The sequence below is a fragment of the Leucopleurus acutus genome (assembly GCF_964270905.1).
Source record: "Leucopleurus acutus genome assembly, chromosome: 2".
NCBI lineage: Eukaryota > Metazoa > Chordata > Mammalia > Artiodactyla > Delphinidae > Leucopleurus > Leucopleurus acutus.
The window spans coordinates 128,860,989-128,885,402 of record NC_139143.1 but is presented as its reverse complement, the minus strand read 5'-3'; the positions used below and the strand labels follow the sequence as shown (position 1 = coordinate 128,885,402).

The window sequence follows — 24,414 nt, the reverse complement described above, 5'->3', positions numbered from 1 at the left end:
TTCTGAATGAAAGCTAGTGAACAGAGTACTTTTAAGCCCTTAGATATGAGGGACATTGTTGGCAGTGACAAACAAAGCTAACAGCTCTGCAGTAAAATGAAGGTGCTTAAAAGAAAATAGGAAAAGGGAAAAGAAAGATAGTTACAGAGAAAAAGAGTAACCTGCTCTACAAAACTGAGGGAGCTGGCAATTAGAATACACTAAACTTAATGTGCAAGAAAAAGTTGGCATAGATGCTCTTCTTACCTTCAAGGTGCTTGACAAAAGGAAGTGGGATCCGGGGAGGCAGACAGATGGCATAGGAGTTGAGCTCGAGGAGGGAGGGGAGAAGAGTCAGAGTTAAAAGCAAGAACATTTTGAATCCAGGGAAAGAAGAGAGATAATAAGTTTAGGAAGTTTTCAAAATAAGAAAGTTGTCATTTGCTACCAATTCTGAATAGGAAAGAAAACAGGAAATGGGGCATGTAAGCAATATTTACATTGTTCTAATAGCTTTTAAGCTTTATAATATTGCCGCATGTAGCTATAAAGATATAGAGACTTCGATATAGAGACAGGGGAAGAGAAAGTTAGTTGCATTTGTGACCTTTTTTCCCACTAGAAAATATGAAATATTATAGTATTCTATACCATGATGTTAGGCTTTCAACATTTTACTAGGATATCACTAATAATATTGAGTATACCTCTATCTTTCAAATAAGTGTGGCTTTGAATAAGAAATGCTTATTCTACTATGGCTTTTAAATCTAATATTTATAAAGACATTTCTCTCCTGTGCATAAGGAAGAATACTCACACCAAACAGTAGTGGCATGCCAAACTCAAGAGCTCAAGCCTTGAAAGCTTACATGCTAATGGGTTATTTAGTTTTCAAAATCTTAAGTTAATAATAATTGGCAATAAAGCTTGTTAATATTCCTTTTGTTCTGGAGCGATTGTGTTGATTTTGAAGTCCCATTTGTTCTAAAATGATTGAAGTCGAGATCTCCACCTAGTGGATTTATAGGATTTTACAGATTTTACAGAAATGACCTACTACATCTGGAAATCCTTAAATTTTTCTCTTAGAGAAATAACAGTTTTTAAAGACTTCTACTTAGGATCTAGCATAATTGTCAATAGAACAGTCGCAAATGGTTGAAATATGCCAATATGCATATCAGCTAGACTACAGTTAACAAACAAAGCTCAATTTTTATTTTCATACCATAATTAGGAAAACAGATCAGGCACAAGTATGAATGTATAATCATCTATGTCGAAAGAAATATTGTAATACCACTAATTGAGATGTGTATAGTAATTTCCATAAAATAATCATCAAGTGTAAATCTGCTCAAGTACTTTTTCTTATTTAATCTTTCATTTGCTTAAGGCTTTTTTTTTAATGTTTGTTTTCTTTTCCAGGATGAGGCACAACTCTTCTTTCCCATTTTCCCATTCCTTAGAGAAGCAAACTCAATTAATTGTGTCAAACATATCTCGTGGCTCTTTGATTTTTGCATTATATTCAACTGTGTACTTTTATCTTATTGATAACAAAGAGTTAGTGAAGATTTTTCCTCCAAAATACTGCATTTGAAATGCATGCAAAGGCTAGGGAGTGTCTGTGTGTCCTTTTGAAGAAAGCTAAAGTAGAAAAGGATTATTATTTGAGTTATTTTTTTCACTTTATTCTGCCTCTAAAGGTGATGAATTAACGTATTCAGCAGATGGTGGACACAATGTAGGTTTAGGAGCAGAGCTTTCAGCTTCATTTATTCTTCTAAGAATTAGAGACACCCTATTTTCTGCCTCAAAACTAATGTCTTTTAACTCTGGTAATGTCTCCCCTGTCATTGCACCTTCTTTATGTGCACTGTTATCTTTATCTGTTTGAAAATCTTGAACTTCTCTCAAATCATGCATATTACTGTTAATTTTAAGATCTATTTCACTACAAGGTAGTCTATTTTTGGTTTCATGGGAACTTGTCATTCTCAAATCCTTAGCTGTAATAGTCGCCTCAACAGAGTTTGAATCATATAATATATGTTTTTCACTTTTTCCATTTTCCCAAGTTTGTTGCTTTTCTTTTGTGGTGCCATTTAAGGTCATCTGTGTGGTGCTAATTAACATACTAGAATTTGCCTTGCTTTCATCGAACATTTTTTTCTCTTCTTTCCCTACTATTTTTATCTGCAGTGCTTCAGTGCCATCATCTCTGGGCAATGCATTTGTGCTGTCAATTCCTTTTTCACTACTATTGGTTAGAGGCCAGATGGCTTGAGTACTAAGAGAGGTACTGATATCCTTGGGAAGCTCTCTTTTATTTTGGTATGGAATAGAATTTGTCTTCATAAATGTAAAGTTGCCCTTGGATTGTGTCTGGGAAATAGGAGAGGAATCATAAGTTTCTGTTTTAGGAAGTTTCTTTTCTACATCATTTCCCTCACCCATAACACAAATTTCCACAATTGGATGTGATATTTTGGGTTCTGTCATTAACGTTTTTTCTTCGTTTCCAAGTTGTTCGTGACTTGAGAGTTGCTCTGCATGTTGTAAGGTTTGATTTTGATCTAAAGTGTGTTCCTTGTAGGTTTCAGTCCTGTGGATTTGATTCCCCAGGGACAAAGAAAACTGATTTAGCTCACTGGTCTTTGATTTGTCCTGCTCCATGTTTTCAGTGGGCTCTGTCACCCCTTGGTCAGTAGCCCCCCTAAAATGGTGGGATGGTAAAATACCCCTTCCTATGTTTTCCAAAGTCGCTGGTAAATAACAAGGAATGCCCAGTGCAAGGCGAGCTGCACCTCCCACTTGCTCAGTCGAGATGGGGGAGTGTGACTGCCTGTGTTCAGTCACAGTGGGTGTTGGCTGACGCAATGTTGATGGGTTTCCATCAGGAATATGACCCGTAGGGTGACAGTTGCCTTCCATAGAGCTCTGGTTGGCCACTGACAAGTTGTCAGCACTGAAGAGAGGAGCCTTTTTAATGTTTTTTCTGTAATATGGGGTCTGCTTTGGGGTATGTTTGAGAGGCAGCCGTTTTGCAGTGAATCTAACATAGTTGTTACTCTCTGACTGTTGGTGAAAATCTGCAGAGGACACAAGGTTTATTTTGGCTTCTTTCTCAGAAACTTTGGAGAATTTATTAGAAGGTGACAATACTTGTCTGCGTTTCTTTGGGAATTCTGGCAAGGATTTTTCTGGATGGACTCTAACTTTTCTAAAAGGGTTTAAATTTAATTTTATCCTTAAATTTTGTCCTTTAATTTTCCCTTTGAAGTCAGATTGATTGGTTCTCCTCTTTTGCAGAATTTGTGGATCAGTAAGCCATTTTCCTCCTTTGTTTCTCTCCTGAGGATTGCTACGTTTTTTGAGATCCAAGTTGGTCAGGTGGTTACTTTGATTTTTCTGCTCTTTCCAATGGCTTGATGTTTTGGATGACATCACCAAACTATTTTTTTCTACTAAATCAGGATGATGGAAGCTAACCCTCTTAGGGGAATATGTTTTCTTGATTTTTGTTGATAACCCCAATAACTCCATGTTGTCCTCACTCATCAGGAATTTTTCTATTGCTCTGTTAATTTGGATTTGCTCTTTCTTGGGCTTCGAAAGTTCTCGACGATTTGGCTTCCTTTCTTTCACATAATCTTGAAATTGATCACAGGACACATATTTACAGATAAGACAACTGTTTGGCTGCAAATACCCGGGCCTGCTTCGTGTTAACAGCCCACAAGGATCATCATATTTTGATCTATGTTTTTGTAAGGTTTTTTGTACAGAGTGTTCCTCAGGCTCACAAGGCTTGGATGATGAGCCTGTAATAAAATGTCTCAGCCTGTGTGGTTGTAAGCCATTGTGTCTTTTTTCTATTGGAGGCTGCCATGATTCATTTGTTAAATGCTTTTCAAGACTTTCTCTTGCCAAGGCTGAAGCGGATGTTGCATATCTTCTACTAAATGTGTCACTGCTGATATCTGCTGAACAATAAATGCAGGAATTTAGCACTGAGCAGAGTTTTATTACCCCAACCAAACAGACGCTTAGAAGCCTTATGAGAGGTGCAAAAAGGATTCCTCTGGTTATGGCAATTCTTGAAAATTTCCTAATTTTTAACCAAATCCTCAAGGGACATTGGGCAGTTTGGTGTGTTTGCAATGGCACTCTTTATGGCCACATTTTAATCAGTTGTGATGCTGATGTAAAAGTTGTGGAATTAGAAATTAAAATATTCATAGTTGTAAATCTTTAGATTAGTTGTCCATTAGGTTAGCTTTAAATATGAATAATATCTAAATTCTCTCCAAGTGGCTATAGTAATTTTTTTCTCAATTCATTTACCACTTGGGACTAAATATTAGGAAGAACATAATAAAATATTGAGTAATATATAGGTTTCAAGCAGATAATAACCTCAACAATAACAGAGAAATACTTGTGATGTTACTGGTTCCAATAAGGCAGAGTCCGTATCTGGTTTACTTGGCATCACTTAATATTCATTAAATATTTGTTAAATGAATATGTGGTTTGGACTATGGCCTGGTCTGTGTTGAAAGAATCTGTCTGAGACTCTTAAATGGTACATGTTAATACAATATTTATTAATGATACATGTTAAATAATATTAATGACAAAAATATTAGTAATATTTCACCATTAATTGAGCATAAGAGGTAGGCATTGTGTTAAATATTGTGCATTCATTTTTTCATTTAAGAGACCTGATCCCTTGGACAAGTCCTATTTTCCTAGCACATTTACAGAGGAAGAAACAAGTTTAGAGAGGTTGCATGTTTTCTCCCAGTCACATGTCAACTAAATGATATGGCAGAATTTGACCCAGGTCTGTCTGATACTAAACCGTATCCTCTTCCACAATGCATATTAAGTTTAAAATTACATCTTACCAGTGTACTTTTTCTTGTTTTGTGAAATTGGTTTATCCAAAGGAAGAAAGAAGTATTCCTTTCAGTGATAGAAAGAAAGAGGTGAAATAAGCCCCAACTTGCATCCAGTTCTAATCTAAGATCTAACTTCAACTCTCTGAGTAACCTTGAAGAAGCCATTTACTCGCTGGATATCAGGAGATTAGACTAGTGGGAACTTTATGTGGGTATAAAATTCTTCCGGGGAAAGAACTGCTAGCCTTTAACATATTCTAAGAGAGTTCTGTGGCTCAAAGATAAATATTAAAAGCTATTGGACTAGATCACCTCTAAAATCTCCTCTACCCCTGACATACTGTAATTCTATATTTCCGAGTTAGAAGCCCTAATTAGAGTGATATTGCCTCTTACAGACTTCTATTCTGGAGCAGGTGTGGTCTTGAACGTTTTCTCTCCAATAACTGTCCTTTCCAGCTTCAGTACAATGCCTGGCATGTAGCAAAATTTCAAGTCTTTCTTAAAAGTAATTGTATTGATTTGACAAACCAGCATTTGTGTGAAACAAGAAACTGGGTTTTAAATGGTTAAGAGGCCACTTTCCCTTTAGTATAGGAGTTTCCCACAGAGAAGTGAAGGCTCTGGACAAAGCTAAAATGAAACATCTACCTAAGGTATGATTCTATTGAATCATAAGATTGAATCATTGAATCATGATTCTATTGAATCATAAGGCTAAGTGCTTATTGCTTTATAAAATAAAACCTATCTGATTGGGTTTCTATGGCAGATGTTTTCTTCCTTAGCCATTCCTCTTTTCAGTCAAATCATCAGGCCCCCGAAACTGGTAAGATCTGAAGTCTGGGGGATGCAATGGCATAAACTCACATCCTGCTTTATACCACATATGGAATAACATACAGTTTCGTTCTTTTCCAATTGTCCCCAAATCCATCCTTAGGGCCAGATCCCCATGGTAAGAATTTCTTGGTGCAGCACCTCTGTCATTCATATTCTGAGAGGAAGCTCTGCCTGTTGTAAACCAATTCAAATAAATGACAGGAACCTCTTGACAGAGCAGCTGTCAAAGGTTTCACTGTTGAGCCTGAAAGCATTGCCTTACTATTCAGGGAGAAAAAGGAAGACATTTAATTCATTGCCTCCACCTAAATATTGACATCGCCCATGTACCGTGGGTAGATGTCACAGCCAGATTCACTCGGCTCCCAACATGGGACAATGAATTAAGTCCTGACTTTCCCTGAACTGGGAAGTTATCATCCCTGACAGCTCAGCAAGCAAAGTATGTGTCTTGACATCATTCCTGAAATGAATCACTAGCATTAGAAGGCCGATTCTTCTAACATGTCATGCTCTGGGAAGGTTGCTTACTGTAGAACTAGCATTAGACTCGAAGGATGTTGGAATAGAAGCCAATACTCAGCCTCCTATAAATCTTAAGAGCACCATTGCTATTTAAAAGGCTTCTTAAAAACAAACAAACCAAAAAAACACATTGTTAGGTGTCGGGTCACAAAATTCACTTGCCGATGGGCACAAGGTGTACTCTCAGCTCCTGAGGTTGGGAAGTGTTCATCTACACCTCACTCCATACACACAGATACATGTCCATTATCTTTAGGAGAGGAATAGGCTGGTGCCACGATGATTTTTATGGCATTTCTCTTTTGAGGAAATCAAAGGAGGCTACCCTTTCAGAGGCATTTAAACAGAGTGGGATTTTCTAAAACAAGACAACTCACCTATTGTTCTTGTTACATGCTGTGGCAGAGTTTGAGGTTGGACTTCCCCAGGCTCACGATTCCTCAGCTTTTCAACTCTCTTTGGATAATATCTTGTAGGTAAGCTGGCTTCATTAAAAGCTGCCATATTCCCAGGAGGCTCTGAACATCCTGACTGCAGCAGTCTGCCACCAAAGCAGAAGAAAGTACTGTCTGCCCCATGGCCCTTCCCTTTCAGGTTAAGGGCTGTGGACTCAGAGGCCAGTACTGCTTGATGGCTGTTTTCCTGTAAGAGTGGCATTTCCTTTCTGGACCCCACAATGGACATGACCTTTATCTCGTTTTCCTGGGTTAAGTGGCAGTTACAGCATCCCTCAGCGTGGTAATTTCTTGCCTCATGATCACGCAGGGATTCATCGAAGGTTCTGCAAGGAAGGTTTTCTGTGTGTTCATTTGCTTTGCCTTGTTGGAGTTTCCAGTTAAATACAACTAAACCCAGGCAAGTGAGACCAACAGCTCCTGTGACAAATAGAGAGACTATTAAAAGATAACATCATAGGAAGAAACATATAAATCATCAAATGTGAAACCCACAAATATCAAGGTTAATGGCTTAAAGGGTGTCGAAATGGGTGGGAAATCTATCACCATTTGGAAAAATATTAGTCCAGACAGAGGATATTTAATCGACATTGTTCTGTTTTCCACTTTGGATCATTCTTTGTATTGATTAAAAATTATAAGAAACAATACCATCTGGAATGTGTTTGACAGAAAAAGGGTTTTTTTTCATGGACTGAAATTCATTCAAGATAAAATAATTCCTGCATTAAAATTCCTTTCTGCCTATGGGAAATGAAACTTCCTATTTCTTAATCCCATAGTCAATAAAAATAACCACATTTAGCATTATACCCTGAAATTCTCATGTATAATAACCTCCTCCACCCAAAGAAAAGAAGATTCTACAAGCTTTTGCCATATTTTAATCACCTCTAAAGATTCATCCCCTATCTCAGAATATATCATTGGCTTCTATTAGCATAAAGGTCAAACTCCTTGGCATTCAAGACTCAGTATATTCTTGCCATAACCTTCTTTCCTAGCCTCATTTTTTATCATTTCCCACATTCAAACACTATGTTTCAAACTCTTCAATTCATTAGTCTTAAAATGTACTTCTAAGCCTTTGTGTATTCTCTATGATGCTTCTAATACTTTCTCCTATCTCTGCTTATTTGAATTTCATTTATCCCTTAAAATCTAAGTCTTTTGCTATTTTTTCCCATCTTGCAAAGATCACTCCCTTCTTTGAACTACCACAATAAAATTATTGATCTCTAATCTCAGAATTCCTGGTACAGTCATTTCATGTTCTCTATAGGCTAGCTTATCCTCTAAATAACATTGTAAATGGCAGTGTTTCTCAAACTCAAGTGCAGAGTCTAACCTGTTTCTACCTCACTGTTTCTCATCTTGACAAACGGCATCCTCAACGACATAGATGTTCATACCAAAGTCTTTGAGTTACACCCAACTCTCTCTCTGACACAGTGATTTCCTTTTTTCTTGGCACTTATAACAGTATAAAATTATTGTGTTCACTTATTCATTTGCTTGTTCACTGTCTGTCCTCCCCTGCTAAAATTAAGCACTATGAGGAAATGGATCTTTTCAGTCTTATTTGATATTGTATCTCCAGTGCTCTCAACACTGGCACAGAGGAGGCATACCAGAATTGTTTATTGAATATTCTTAAATAAACAGAAGGAATTCTGTTTATGAATCCTAATAATGAAACGCACTGAGTGGTCTCATCTTAAAAATCTCCAAAATGATGATCAGGAGGACATGGTGTCAGTATAGACTGAGTTTGGAGTTCTGCGTTCAGAGTTCAGCTTTACCTATAACTTGCTGTGTGACCCTGGGCAAGTCAGTTGCCCTGGAAACCTCAGTTCCCTGACTCTGGAGATGAGGACAGTGAATAAGATGATACCAGCGTTCTAGACTCCTTGATTGCACTATGCCTGGTTCTCTCCACTGCAGACAACTTTAATGAAAATGTGATGATATTTTTTAAACTTGAAAGAAAAGAGAAGGGGTCAGGCATAGTTGTTTCATTTTTTTCTGTTAAAGATGAAGATTAACCAAATAGAATAGCAGTTTCTGGCAAAATCTGCCAACCTTTTTGTAGCTTACTGGATCGTAACATTTTAAGCCCCATTTTTATTTCTTTGACAATACACTCTTGGAAAGTGCTACAACATATTGAAATTATGAAATCTCTGTTAAAAACACCATGTTTTTTAAAAGTAGTGGCAAAAGTTAGATCAGAACATTTTAATTGCCAAATCCTAGAGTCTGGGTTTTTCCAAAGGTTTTGGTTTTTAAATGTTAAAAACATGAAAATAATAAAATTTTAGAAACATCTCTGTATCTCTTACGTGGAGTAAGAAAACTCAGGATTCAAAGCTCTGTTCTGATACTTTTCTTGGGAACATTTTCTAACCTCTCTGAGCCTTATTTTTCCTCCTCTATCAAACAGGAATAACTAATACTACTCAGAGATCAAGTGAGATAATATATGTGACATGTTTAATTCAGTATTTTGATATAGTAAGATTCAGTGAATCGTCATTGTTATATGTTATTGTGGTTGTAATTGCTGCTGCTGCTTTTTAGGCTTGGTATTGTCCTATTAGATCCTAAAAGCCTCAGCTGTTAGGAAAAAAAATCCAAAACAAATCATTAAGAGAATACTATGTATGGCTGATGCAGTTACTAAACCAAATAATAAAGGAAAGAAAGACCTAAATTTCTTAAATGCATGAATCAGCCACTGAAATGAGAGTAGGCGTAATCTGATTATGGGGTAGAGTTTCTCAGTAAATCGTGTCCAAACCACGAGGAACCACTCACTCTCCCGCTATTGATGCTAGAGCTATGTCTGTGTCACATTACCACTCAGGTATGGTCACTTTCTATTCCTGCGGAGAGCAAAAACAGCAGATTAAGCTCGTAGGTAGGCTGAACCTACTATCAAGAAGATGGCTGAATTTTCATTGCCATGGGCATTGTTGCAATTTTTGAGAAGTATTCTAAGAATATTTCTGAGTTAGAAAGACAACAAAAATGCAAAATTAATGATAAAAATCTCATTGAAGAATTGGAAATGTTAGAGCTTCATGAAAGCTTTCTCTTTTTATCCTCCAGTTCACAGAATAGGAAGTGTCAAGAGGTTAGGTGCCAATTAGCCACTTATCAGTTTTAAATTCACCGAATATGATTTTACATATTACTTGGAATTGTGATGATTTATCTATAGCCAAAGAAGACAATAGAATCAGAGGCCAAATTTTAGTTCTAAGTCTTTTTCCCACAATCTAGAGGGATAGATTATTGACCACACTTTCACTTCAGGAGGAGTAGCACCTTCAAAGGAGTAAATCGGTATCAAAAGTCAGAGCTGTTTTAAAGAGGAATCTCACTTAAAAACAACATCAAAACAACACAAAAACAACACAAAAAAACACAACAACACACAAAAAATTACACTTTTATGGTAATTTCACACACAATAACTTAACATGCATGTAATAATATTCATAATTTATCAACATGTTAAGCTTCCTATCATTTTGACAAAGCCTTTGGAACCTTCCAGAATTTTTATCTATTTCTACACTAATGCACAGTTGCTAACTTGGCAAAATCTTCTCTAAAACTAGACATAAAAGATACCTATAACATACTAAGTATTCTAAGAAACACATTTAAGGAGAAACTCTGTTGCTCTAGTGCTTTTGTCTTTTGTGGGAAATTATTTCTTAGCACGTAAAATTACTGACATGGTTACACATTTTCTAAAACAATTTATCTTCCTGAGAGAATTCCAATTCACTTCCAAGTGAATTTGATTACTGCTGGTGGTAGTTTCACTGTCTAGACCTGACACTGGTCTCCATCTATCCTGATTAAAAGGAGCTAAAAATCTGATGTTCAAGTGATTCACTGGAAACCTGCTATGGAATAATTATTTATGGCACATATTCAAAGTATATCAGTTCAGTCCTGAGTGCCATTTGCAAGCCTCTGGTCCTCCAGTGTTGGGGAACCCCCCACAAACACACACACTTCTCATCACCGTGGCTACCCACAGGTACAAAGGATTTCACCATGCACTGAAAGCATACAAACATCTAGATATCTTGACAAATCTCATGCATATTTGATCTTTGACTAATGCCACAAAGCATCACATTAGATCATTCATCCAGTGAGTTGTAATGATAGCTGATGCATAGTTTAAAAAAATTTTAAACTACCATAGAAAATTTAAAGGATTGGATAGTATTCTCTTCTTAGTCAGTTGGGGGGTGGGGTAATGCTCCAAGTTTATAAACAAGTTAGACAAACAGAAATCTTAAAAGAATTCAAAACCCCCAAATAGAAGAAAACCAAGGCTCATAGCAGATTAATCACTTGCCCAAGTCACACAGCAAGTAAGAGCAGAGCCAGGTTTCAAACCTGGATAATCTAACTGCGGAGCTCATGCTTGTATAAGCTGTATATATGCTCTTGTATAACCTTATAGAGCTTGTATAAGCTCTATAGTACTTATACAAGCACTATAGAGCAGGATGCACCTGGTTGTCATAATAGCATCTCCCCCTGCACTTGGTAAAGCCCACTGATTCTCACTCCACCACAGAGAAGCACACCGATGGGAGTGCCTTGAGGAAATAGACTATGTCTCATCACTTTTTTAACCCCTATCTCCCAGCATCTTAGTGAATGTACCAGTACTGAAATATAGACTATTCCCTCATTACAGACAAGAAAACTGAAGTCTGAATAGCAGGTTAATGTACTCAAGATCACAGTGCTAGTTATACTAGGACTAGAGCTCTTGAATTCTGGTTCAAGACCCTTTCCTCTATGTTAGACAACTTCTTTGCAACAGGTAGTTTTTTCAACCTATGCCAAATCAACTAACATCCTCCCACACTACTGACAACCTCTCCCTTCCACAAGCCCTGGAAACATTCCCCAGTTGCCTGAGAAAGGCATCATTTAGTGTACTTCAAGAATATGGAGAAAAGCTGGGCACAATTCTCCCTGTCATACCTGCAAAGCCAAGGACAGTCAGCAGGGCCACATCCTGCCCTGGGAAGAGGGGACTTCTGTCTTTTAGAGCCAGAGTGAGGTTGGCAGCCTTGGAATTGCAGTTAGTCTCAGACAGCCTTAGCACACTCTTTGCAGTGGCCACAGCCATGGTGGATGGCTGACAATTTAGGTCCTTGGCATTCCTGTGCGTGTGAGCAGAAGACTTTACGTAGTTTCTTAAGAACCAGGCAAGGGGGTAGAGATCACAAGTGCAGCTCCACTGGTTCTTATCTAAGCTCAGAAGGATTAACTGCTTCAGTGGAGTAAAAACACCGGGCAGGACTACTTCCTGTAGTCGAGGCAGCGGCCGGAAGGCATCTTTCCCAATGTAGGAAATACAACTGTTAGATAAATCCAGATGCCTGAGACTGTGGAGATCTGTGCCTCCGAAAGGTCTGTCAGTTTAGTGACCTGATTGCCATCCAGCTGTAGCCGGGTCAGGCCCCTGGTGTTTCGGAATCAAGACCCTTGCGGGGCGCGGAGAGCGTTATTGCTAAGCGCCAGCACCTGCAGACTGCGAAGCTTGCTGAAGCTGTGATCGGTAAGCGAAGAGCTAGATATTTGGTTGTGCTCCAGCAACGACGTCCGCAACTTTGAAAGGGTGTGCAGGGCGTCTTCCCGAACATCCTCGATGCCATTTCTGCTCGAGGAGAGCAGAGCAAGATTAAACAAGAAGGACAGATTTGTGCTGTCTATAGAGGAGAGATATCCATCAGTGATGATTAAAACCCTCGTGGTCACAGGGGCTGCTGTGGAGAAGAAAAGCACAGACTAGAAGCGAGTACACACACGTGGGAGGGGAACACAGTGGAGAGCAGAGATAATCAATACCCTCTGAGTACAATCCTATCACCTGGGTAAGAACAACAAACAAAATGAAAATGATTCTCTGATTTCTCAGTTTAAGGGGAAGGTGGCTCTTTTCAGAATGATGGATTTTTATATTCTTTGTTACCATGACATGTTTATTTGAGAAACACAAACCCATCTGTTCCTTTAGATGTTAAGTTTAATTCATTGTTTTGGATTATCATCATTGATGTTTTTTTGAAAGTGGCTTTTCAGGCTTTCTCTCTGTGAGGCTGTGTACTGACCTGCTCCAGCCCTGCTGGCCCAAGACAGAGTCACTCAGCAGCCGAGCCTGTATCTGAGCTTCCTAACCAGTTTTCCACAAGCAATGTATATTTATGCTGTGAAGCCAATCATCTTTTCTCTCAAACATAAAGGTGTGGATTGGGGTGGCAGAAGTGAGAAGGACCGTTGGTTTCTGCTTTTTAGCTCCAGGCTAAAAGTTGGCAACTTGGTAAGGATCTATGTTCTCTCCAGACAACCTGAGGATCTGTCAGTGGGGTTCTCATTATAGTCTGGGCCATCTTGGCCTCCTGTCTAATATCTGTTCCCTCCAATGAAGTCCATCATGTAATGACAGGTGGTACTCAGGGCTTCCAACTGTTAAATCCCTTCACCATAATCACCCTAGAGCTATCACTGCTCTGTCATTAGAAATCAAAGCATTTTAACTCGATAAAGATGTATTATAATCAGGAGTTATTGTAACACATCTTTATCATGCTAAAATTGTTTTTACTGCAAATGACAGTGTCATAAAGATGGAAGAGTCCATTGTCCCTGGGAGGTCTACAGGTGATATTAGAACAATCACCCATGGGGGAAGCAAATCACAATTCCCTTATGAAATTCAGACTACATCACTGAAACAAAGAGATTTTAAAAAATGTAAAAGACAAAGGATTTCCACAGTGCCTTCTTTTGGAAGAATTGCTCCCATCTCCATAGCACGAATCATGGGGCTTTTGTTTGGGGGTGTTATTTTTTTAGTATTTATTTTTAGTATTTATTACTGATTATTTGAATTCTATTAATTCTAACCAGTTTGGCATTTTGTTCCTTTCATCATTGTTTTTCATGTGGGCTGAGGGAGTTTTGTTTTTAAGGATCCTCAGTCCTCTAGAGATTTCTGACTCAGGGAGCAGGCTATTGTTTCTGTCAATTACTTCTTGTCTAGGACCAGACAGGCTCCACTTGCAAATCATCCATTTAAGTCTCTGTGTTTATGAAATCTAACTTCACAAATGTGACACTTTGTAAATGAGAAGGAATATATAGAGGTGTAGCAATGTAGATGAGCAATATTTGTTTCTTACAAACAGGTATCTCTGATCAAAATTTAAAAATGTAGTGAAGTCAGATCTATTTGAGAGGATGGGAGTTTAGTGTTTGTTAAGTGTTTTCTATACAGATCGGAGACGACGAACTAGCCTTGAAACTGTCTCTTTCCTGTCAGGAATGACAATGCCATCTACCTCTTAATTCTCATGGGGTCATAGGATTTTAGAAATGAAAGAACTCATTTTCTTCCACTCGATCTTAGATTTGTTTCTGAAATTTTTCCATTGGCATGGTTTATAGCTTGTTTATCTCTTCTTGGATATCAGGATGTAAATCACATTCTCCTCAAATTTGTTAATAAGGTGTCTTATTAAATTGTTGACTTTAGCAAGCAATATGTAATGAATACAGGCAGTGTATCTTGTTAGCATTTCTACAGCTCATTTACTACCAATAAAAAAAGACTACACTTTCAAAATTAGATGCACTTTGATAATAATCTGTTTTGCTGGTACATCACTTAATCTTACTAATGCTGAACAATTGCACTTCACGTTCCTGATTCGTTGATATTTCTTCCAGCCTGTGGTAGGTTTCAAATCTGCACAGAGTGTGGACAAAATATAATTAAAGTGATCAATTTTTTTCTTTTATTAAAAAAAGTATGTAACAATAAAATGGTGGTATTCTTTTATAAGAGCAAAATACCTCAGTTACCTCTGAAGGTCTTAAAGTAGTTTTGGTTAAGACCACCAGGGACGAACAGGAAAATAAAATAATATTATCAATCTTTAGTCACTAAAGAAAGCTTGCTCTTTAAAAGTTTACCTCTTTCAGACTGAGCTGAGAGATCAGTCAGTACAAAGAAAGGCATAGCAATGAATTTGTCAGGTACACTGAACACTGCTTTTTAGAGTTACTGGTTTTATTACCTACTGTATAGGTTATCTGGTGACAGAGGGTTACATCCTTGGTGCACACCATACATGATGCAGGGCAGGCTGCCACCAACTGCAGCATAATAGCAAAGAGATGAGCCATCCACCTGAAAGGAAAGTAGAAAGCAATGCACATCATAGTGTTGGCATTTATTATCCAGGGATTTCAGTATATTCAGCTCATGAGGCATTTTGGTGATTTCTGCTTTTTAATGGGCACTTTGACTTCTCACATGATGCTAGATAAATGGCTGAAATCCTTAATTTGAATAGAATTTAAACTGAGCCGTTATAAGGAGCAAGGATATAGTGTGCAGCACAGAGAAATATGGCCATGATTTGTAATAACTTTAAATGGAGTAAAATCTATAAAAATATTAAATCACTATGTTGTACACCTAAAACTAATATAATATTTTAAATCAACTATGCTTCAACAAATATATATGTATACCCACAATAAACAAAAGCACAAACTGAACTGTTAAAGCATTTGACCATAAATTCAGAGAACTCACATCCAAGGCACAGCCATTAATATAGATTATTAAAAAATTAAGTTACTTTGTAAAACACTTGATAGTTTGTTGAGCTTTTGCAAATACATTACCTTATTTAATTCTTTTAATTTGGCAATTCAATTTGAAGCTGAGAAAACTGAAGTTCAGAATGGTTAATAAACCATCCAAAGTCACATAGCTATTAGGTATTTAACACCAAGTCTTTTAACTCCAAATCCAGTGTTCTTTCTAGTATGCAGAACCTAATCTCAGGCACTGAAACATATATTTACAATGAAATTATTCTTCACAGATAGAGAGAGAGAATGAAGGAGCATTAAGATCACAAGCTCTACCTAGCTTTGAATTCAGCTCTCCTATTTACTGACTATACTATCTTAGATAAATTATTTAATTTTTCTTATTTTTTCCTTTTCATGTTTAAAATAGAAATAATAAATGCCTACATTACACAACATTATGAGTTAGATAAAATGTTCTAAGTGTTTAGTAAGTATCATAGTTTTACCATTATTTCAGCTCTCCAATGAGATATTAACACCGTTTTGGATTTAATGTTCAAAAAGAAGGCCATTCATTTATAATGTATTCCCTGATTGGTTTAAAAAAATACTTAAAGCAAATTATAATAAAAACCTTCTACCCATACAAAAAGTTTGAAAATAAAATAAAATGTAAAAAAACATAAAACTATTAATTCTATCATTCTTTCAACAAGTATTTATTGAATTCCTTCTGTGCTCCAGGCATTGCTGAAGGCACTGGAGATAGAATAGCGAGTGATAAACTCCTGCCCTCATTGGATGGACATGCTACGAAGGGATGTAAACAATAAACAAAAAATATGAAAATATGTATTAAGTCATCTGGTGATAAGTTCTATGGAATAAGTAGGGCAAATATGGTGACAAGAAAAAACTGATAAAGTAACATTTGAACAAAGACCTGGGAAAGATGAAGGGTGCTGATCAGTCCAGGTGGGAAGCATGGTAAATGCAAAGTCCCTGAAGGCATGTGTGCTCTCAGCCTGAGGAAGTCAGCGTGACCTGCTACACAAGAGGAAGAGGAAGCCAGGAAATAGCAGGGGCAGGCTGTGCATGCCTTGGAGATGAATGCAAGAGCTTTGGTTTTTTATCCATATAAGATGAGAGTAATTGGAGGCTTTTGTGAGTGGCATTACTTCATCTGTAACACATTTTTAAATAATTATTTTGGCTACTGTGTTCGTTACTATAGCTTTGTAATACAGTTTGAAATCAGGGAGCATGATGCCTTCAGCTGTGTTCTTTCTCAATATTGCTTCAGCTTTTGGAGTCTTTTGTGGTTCCATAACATTTTTAGGATTGTTTGTTCTATTTCTGTGAAAAATGCCATTGGAATTTTGATGGAGATTACATTGAATCTGTAGATTGCCTTGGGTAGTTTCAACATTATTAATTCTTCCAATCCATGAGCATGGGACACCTTTCCATTTATTTGTGTCTTCTTCCATTTCTTTCCTCAATATTTTGTAGCTTTCAGTGTACAGGTCTTTCACCTCCTTGGTTAAATTTACTCCTAGGTATTTCATTCTTTTTGATGCAATTGTAAATGAGATTGTTTTCTTCATTTCTCTTTCTGATAGCTTGTTAATAGTATACAGAAATACAACAAGATCTTTGTATATTGATTTTGTATCCCTGCAACTTTACTGAATCTTTTTATTAGTTCTAACAGTTTTTTGGTGGAGTCTTTAGGGTTTTCTATATCAACTCATCCACATACAGTGAGTTTTATTTCTTCCTTTCCAAGTTGGATGCCTTTTATTTCTTTTTTCTTGCCTAATTGCTATGACTAGGACTTCTAATACTATATTGAATGAGAGTGGGCATCCTTGTCTTATTCCTAATCTTAAAGGAAAATCTTTCAGTATTTCACTATTGAGTCTGATGGTAGCTGTGGATTGGCTACCATGTTGGGAACATACTTTTAATAGGCAAAGAATAGTAGCAGCAAAAGTAATTAGAAGGAAACTATCATAATACAAGCAAAAGATGATGGTTTAGACAAGGATGAGAGGTAGTCAGATTCTGTATAATTTTTTATTATCATGATGCAATTTAATGTAACAAATTTGAGCTCAACTAAGCTATCCTGTGCAGTGGAACATGCTAGGTATACAGGAGTAAACAGGCCTTTGCTTACCCTCAAATCATGTTCCAGCTAGTGATATAGACATGTAAATAGCTAGTTGTAACACAAGAAAGAATGAAATAAATCTAAATAATAGTGAAAAATTATTTTGTGAAATCCTTGGACACTTTATAAAGGATGTGTCTTGTGAGTTGGACTTGAAGAGGGCAGAGGGTTTCTACAGGCAGGAATAAGAGTTAGATAATTCAGACTGAAAAAATAGTAAGAACAATGTCCTACATTGAGCAAAAGATCTAATCTCAGTTCACTTCTTTTAGCCTACCTGGGCTGCTTAGAGTCTGCCCTATGCATATGTGGTTCAGAGGTCAGCCAGAGAATTAGGCAGAGTTTATATGCATATTCTGGGGCTCCCTCTCCCAGACCCCTTTCTTCTAGGATTTCCCCTCATTTTCTAGTGCTTACATGTGATAAGCAGGATTCTAGGATGGCTCCCAAGATTCCTTCCACTTTTTTCCAGGAATACCACCTACGTTTGAGTTTGGACAAAACCTATGAATATGATGAGATATTACTCCCATAATTATGTTTCCTCATATGGCACGACAAAGATTATTCTGTGTAGGTATGACCTAATCAGATGAGCCCTTTAAAAGCAAAGAATATTTCTCCAGTTGGTCACAGGGGAAAAAGTTTAGAGAAACATGCCCTTGCTGGCCAGAAAGAAAGCAAATGGCTATGTTGTGAACTGCTTATAGGAGCCATGTGGCAAGGAACTATGGGGATCCTCTAGAAGCTGAGCGTTATCCCTGAACAACAGTTGCAAGAAAACAGGGACCTGAAGGAAATGAATTCTTCCAGTACCAGTGAGCTTGGAAGAGGCCCCTGAGCCTCAGATGAGAATCACAGAGTGAACTAACACCATGATTTTAATCTGGTGAGGCCCTGAGCAAGGGACCCAGTTAACCTGTACTAGACTCTGACCCACGGAGATAATAAATGGGTATTGATTTAAACCACTTGTGATAATTTGTTACAAAGCCATAGCTAATTCACTCTACCCTAGATGCCCTGAATTCTATCTTCGGGTTCTTCAAGCAGGCAAAACTGCAGGCTTGCCGCCATCAGAATTTTAATTGCTCTCTAAGATGCAGATGGGGCCTACCCTTAGGGAAAATTTTGTAAAAAAAAAAAAAGATAAGAACCTTATCCTATGCCATTCGTTTCTTCTGTGACTCCCCTCCAAAATCTACCTGCTCCTGTTCACTCTCTGTTTCTTTCAGGTCACAGTCTTTTACATTTTATCCAGAGTTTACAGTTGTTATCTGGGGGAGGGTTGATCCAATATAAATGCAGTTTGTTCATTCAGATTCTAGATACATTTTGAAGGCAGAATGATTATGATTTGCTGGTGAATTAGAAGCAAGAGTATGACAAAGAGAGAATTCAGATATTATCCTGTGGTGTTTGGAAGCAGAAAGGATAGAGTTGCCATTTACTGAAGCAGAGAAGACTATAAATGCAAGAAGTTGCATATGTGAGTTAAGAGTTCAAGAAAGAGTACTAAGCTAGATATAGATATTTGGAAGTTGTTTTTTAAAGCCATGAGACTGAATTAAATCCTCAACAAATTAAATAGAGAAGAGACCCAAAGACTGAGGCCTGGTGCAATTTAAAATTTAAAGATAAAGAGGAGAAGTGAAATCTAAAGACAAGACTGAGAAATAGCAAGTAATAGTGAATTAAAATAATGAGAAAATAGTGACCTCAAGTCCAGTTGAAGAATGTTTCAGGGACAAAAGAATGATTATTTGCATTTAATGCTGTGCCAAGTAAGATGGATTTAGCAATGAGGAGGTAAATCTGTATCCTTGACAAGAGCAGTTTCAGCAGTGTTATAGGAGAAAACCTGATTGGGATGGAGGACAGACGGAAGGAGAATAAGAGTCTGCAAATTTAGGCAACTCTTTAGAGCAATTTTGGTGAACAGAGAAATGGAGTAGTAGCTTGAGGAAGAAGTAGAGTCAAGAGTTTTATTTTGTTTTTGTTTATATGTTTTTAAGATGAAAGAATTTATATGTCTGTAGGTTGATGGGATAAAACAATAGAAAGGGAACGCTGATGATGCAAAAAATAGAAGGGAGAATTATTGTCAGAGCAATGTCCTTGAGTAGGTTAGCAAGGATAAGATCTAGTACACAGTGAAGGAATTGCCCTCGGATAGAATCAGGCAAAGTTCATCTGTAGAAAAGGGAGTGAAGGCAGATGATGTGAGTTTAGATATAGGTGGGTGGTTGAAGTATTAGCGGGAACTAGAGGTTTGAGGAAAGAGGAGAAGGTGCAAAACAGCCATTTAGAGAGTGAGAGAGAGTGAGCTAGGTATACAAAATAGACTCTCTAAACAGTACTGAGGGTCCACTTCAGGTTAGAGGGTCATAATTTTGAAATAAGAGCCGTCAGGATGGATTTAGTCAAGACTAGGATTTTTCCAGCTGTGTACAAAATTCATGATAGGGCAAGGGAGTTGAGGCTATGTGGGATGGAGTGAATAAGATTGCCAGTGTAATCTAAGCTAAATCATGGAGGAAATAAGGTGACTGGATGATGGTGAAAAGATGGTAACAGGAACAAAAAATAGGGGAAACATCGGATGATAGACAAAAAGATAGAACAATAGTAGCAAAAACATGGTTTTTAAGGCTGAGTGATATATATATATATATATATATACACACACACAGGGGTTTATTGCACTATTTTCCTTTACTTCAGGGTACATTTGAAAATCTTCACAATGCAAAGCAGCATCTTCTTAAGTGGTAAGATGGTTTATGCAGTCAAAGTTGTTGGAGTCAGAGCTCCGGACAAAGTGAGCTGGGTAGAGAGGAGGTAGAGCCCCAGGGCCATCTGACGGAAACTGTGAGGATGCAGAGCACGGGGGAGTTGCAGGCATCGCTGGTAACAGGGCCTAGGGTATGAATGACCGGGGAGCTAAGTGACCAAGGGAAGGTGGAGGATAAGAGCATTGCAGAAGAGGAGACAAAGGGCCCCAGAGGTCAGGCCACCTTAATGATTATCTGCATGGATAATAAAAGCACTGAGAGTAGTGCTAGAGAGCATGACAGTGAGCCAGATGCAAAACCTTCAGAGAAAGGAGAGGGACTCTGGGGAAAAGCTTGACAAACTGGTGGCTCTTCCAGGAGAAACCATTTGGAAGTTACAATGTCAGTGAGAAAGACACAGACCCCCGCCCCCCGCACCCTGCTTACCCCCAGTACCATCCCCACCCACCTAGAAATACAGGAATATGTGAGAGAAAACAGCTTCCTCTTGAGAGAGCTCTGGGGGAAGCAGTGTCCTCAGGGGAGGGCTAGATATTAAGGGAGAAATTGTTCTACTAAGAATCTAAATTAGTTGGTTACTGTACCTGAATGTTAAATTGGGCTATCCACCTCCTGGCAGTGAAAGTTTCATAAAGGGAGAAATGATAGGTTATGTAACATGTCCTTAGGACCTGAAAAAAGAAGGCATATAATTTCTTCAAAAGAAACCAACTTTTCTAAAATCCCGAGAATTTTTTCCTTAGATCCATAATCATTTATATATCTCTAGCAACTAGAACAAAGCTTGGAATATAATCAGAATACAAGAAATGTTTATTTGACCAAACTCATCTGACACTAAGGTTCATAGTGGACAATATCTTTAATGACAGTTTTTGAAGATTAAAAGCTCATCTTAACCCCTAATGTAGGGCATAGTCATGAGGTTGCTATTGATCTTAGTTTTGAATCTGAGACGGTATTTTCAAAAATAAAGCTAATTATAAAATCAACTGTAGCAGTTCTTTCCCTACAGACACATTGAACAGTGTATTATAGGGCACTGAGATAGTTAATAGTTTTTAGTATTCACTTTTATTCTTTGATTTTGAAGAGGCAAACCTGCCGCGTTAAAGCACACAAAGCTAATTAAAGCTTTTCCACTATTTCATTATCTGAATGTAGTTGCAAATTCTGACTTAAAACTCTTATCAGAGGGAGACTCAACATCCCTCCATGAACAGCAAGTGAACATTCAATTAACACTTCAATACAAGTGTATTTTAAATAAAAATCTACTTTATTGTTAATCTCATTCTTTGCACATGCAAATATCCAATTTTAAAATCCAAAGACAGCTGCATCCCTTTTATTCTTTGGGGAAAAGAAGTCTTTTCTTTATTTACAGGGAAGACCTGAATTTTCTGAAGTTGTTACCAAGTTAGAAGAGTGTCTCTGCAACACTGAGGTAAGAACTTTGGCTTCTGAAATATGTCCATTACAAAAGCTTGAATATCTAATGACATTGGGGAATGTAGTTAAGGTGGTGCTTGTGGAAAGAAAGTGTGTGTCCATAACTCCATTCATATTTTCACCCTGTCAATTAAGTTCTTAGGGTGGAGGAGAATTGACTGCATCTGTAGGGCAAAGGCAAATTCAGAGTGAATTGGGGCCCTTCCAACAAATAATCAGGCAAGCAAATGGACATGGGTATGCATAGCTTAAAAAATTGATATATAAAAATTTAAAAATAACAAATGTGTTAGAAGGTAATTATGTAAATCATTACCTTCTATACAAAATTTCTTACAAACAACGAAATGTAAGCTAAAACATTAAGCCATTGTCCATTTATGTTCAATAAGAACCGGAAAAATTATTACTAAAATTAGCACATAAATTAATTGGGAGACATTGCTTTTATACCACACATATTTTACATAAAGTGATGTGTGTTGGTAATGAGACTAATGGAATTTTCTTTCCTTAATATCAAGGAGCTGTTTGCTTTAATTTTCTCTATAATTGCCTTAATTTTCTATACACCTGTTCAGGAGATAGCATTTGAAAATAGGCAAGGGAACTGAAACATGAGCATTAATTCAAAAATAATAACATATTCCCAAATGCAAGTGAGTGCTACAGGAGAGAGGGATGGACATCACACATACAGGCTCACGTATAAACGAGTGTATGGAGGGGCAAAAATGGGGAAAAACAGCATCAACCTGAGATTGCACAACTAAATCCCAAAGTGGAACCATCCAAGGAAAGTTTTCTTTCCTTAAAATCTTAACAAAGAGTGACTGGAACCTAATCTTTTTTTTTTTTAATATTTATTTATTTGGTTGTGCTGGGTCTTATTTCTGGCAGGCGGGATCCTTAGTTGCAGCTCGTGGGCTCTTTAGTTGTGGCATGAGAACTCTTGGTTGTGGCATGCATGTGGGATCTAGTTCCCTGACCAGGGATCGAACCTGGGCCCCCTGCATTGGGACCACGGAGTCTTAACCACTGCACCACCAGGGAATTCCCTTGAACCTAATCTTTTGGAAAAGTGTTCCAGGTCTGCGATTACTGCCTGAAGTGACATGAATCTTTACTAGAACTTACAAAGAGGAAGCTTTACTCTTTAAACATAAAACTTCCTTTCCCTTCTCTTCAGTCCTGAAACAAACGAGGTGGAGAGAAGTAGAAGTATATTTGGTGGGACTACAGCAGCCCCTACTAACAAGAGCATCTGCCAGAGGCTTGGGATGTTGAGAGATGCTTTTCAGGCTTGAGTTCCAAGTATCTTCTCACTCTGAACCTTTGTGTTTGACAGAGCAAGGCTGTGCCAAGCCTGGGATATATCCAGTTAGATCAGAGAGAGAATTCCAGAAACAGGGACAATGGTAGGATCTGCTAAGCTAGCTAGTCTTGTTATATTGACCAAGCCTCTTAGCACAATCTCCCCTAGTAGAAAAGACGAATAACTATGGGCTATATGCAAAGAGAATTTGCTGAACTGCATTGCACTAATTAATGAACTAGAATCATCTTTAAGGATCTTAACTTGTGTAGCTCCATAAGGCTCTATCCTCTCTACTCTTCAACTTTTTAGTCAGTGGTTAAGATCAAGGTGAGGAAGGCTCTGCTCATCACATTTGTAGATATAGTAAAGTTGAGAGAGACAACAAATATTTGAAAGCAGGAAAAGTAGTAGGACATGTCTAAGAAATAATTTAATAGGAATAAATATATCATCATACACCAGAGTCAAAGAAACAATAGCAAAAGAATCAAATGTTGGAGATATGGTTTAGGAGCATCATGAAGGTTAGTGGATAATAAGCTTTTGGTGAGTTAGAATATGAAGTATCTGTCTTGCATCTGAATAAAGAATGTGATCATTCCTCTCTCTCCTGAGATGGCCAAACAAAATAGTTCCCAGTTATGTCCTTTTAAAGGGATAATTAAAACTGGAACACAAATTTTAGGGAATAGAGATCAGAGTGGTGAATGGATTGAAAATCCTGTATGTGAGAGCCAATTAGAGGAACCAGGGATGCTTATCCCAGAGAAGACAAATCTAGCATGAGTCAACAGCTGTTTTTAAACATCTGAAGAACTGTCATATAGGAAAGGGAATGGCCTAGTTCTCTGTGGGCCAACAGATGGAAATGAAGTACAATAATAGAACTGGTTAATTGTGAGGAAGAACTTTCCATTGGTCGGAGCTGTCCTAACATAAATGAATGGATCTGGAGACAGTGAGTTCCCCATCACTGGAGGTTCCCCATCAGATTGCATAGCTGACTTGAAAAGGATGCATAGAAGAGATTAAATCATTGAAGAGTTTGAAGGTTCATTTCAATACTGACATCACATGATTCTCGGAGCTTTACTTAGAAATGTCTTGGCTACTGTGAAGAGTTTAGAATTTATATATATTATTTTTTTTAAACCAAAGTCTGCTCTCTACATGTCTTATGAAATTATAATGTCAAAGCACTAATATTCTCAGTCGTGTTACGTAGAGTGCATAAGTAACAAGGGTGTCAAAAGTTCAAGAAAACTACTTTCTTATTTTTTCCTCTTCTTTTTCTCAT

The 24,414-nt window shown here is 37.5% G+C and overlaps 2 protein-coding genes across 2 annotated transcripts in view; one reads left to right on the top strand and one right to left on the bottom strand.

Annotated features, from left to right (window-relative positions):
* The window catches only part of TNNI3K (TNNI3 interacting kinase), a gene marked incomplete at its 3' end in the record, with an annotated part of 285,722 nt that overhangs the window by 205,729 nt on the left and 55,579 nt on the right, over positions 1 to 24,414 (top strand). The window contains exon 23 of the mRNA XM_082863164.1: positions 21,735 to 21,794. Coding sequence (XP_082719290.1) covers positions 21,735 to 21,794 — 60 coding nt within the window. The remainder of the gene's footprint in view (positions 1 to 21,734; positions 21,795 to 24,414) is intronic.
* LRRC53 (leucine rich repeat containing 53) lies at positions 1,675 to 14,935 on the bottom strand (the record flags this gene model as incomplete). The annotated part of the gene is given in 6 exon segments (XM_082832897.1): positions 1,675 to 3,968; positions 6,641 to 7,138; positions 11,747 to 12,178; positions 12,181 to 12,244; positions 12,248 to 12,534; positions 14,848 to 14,935. Coding segments are annotated over 6 exon segments (3,663 nt in total).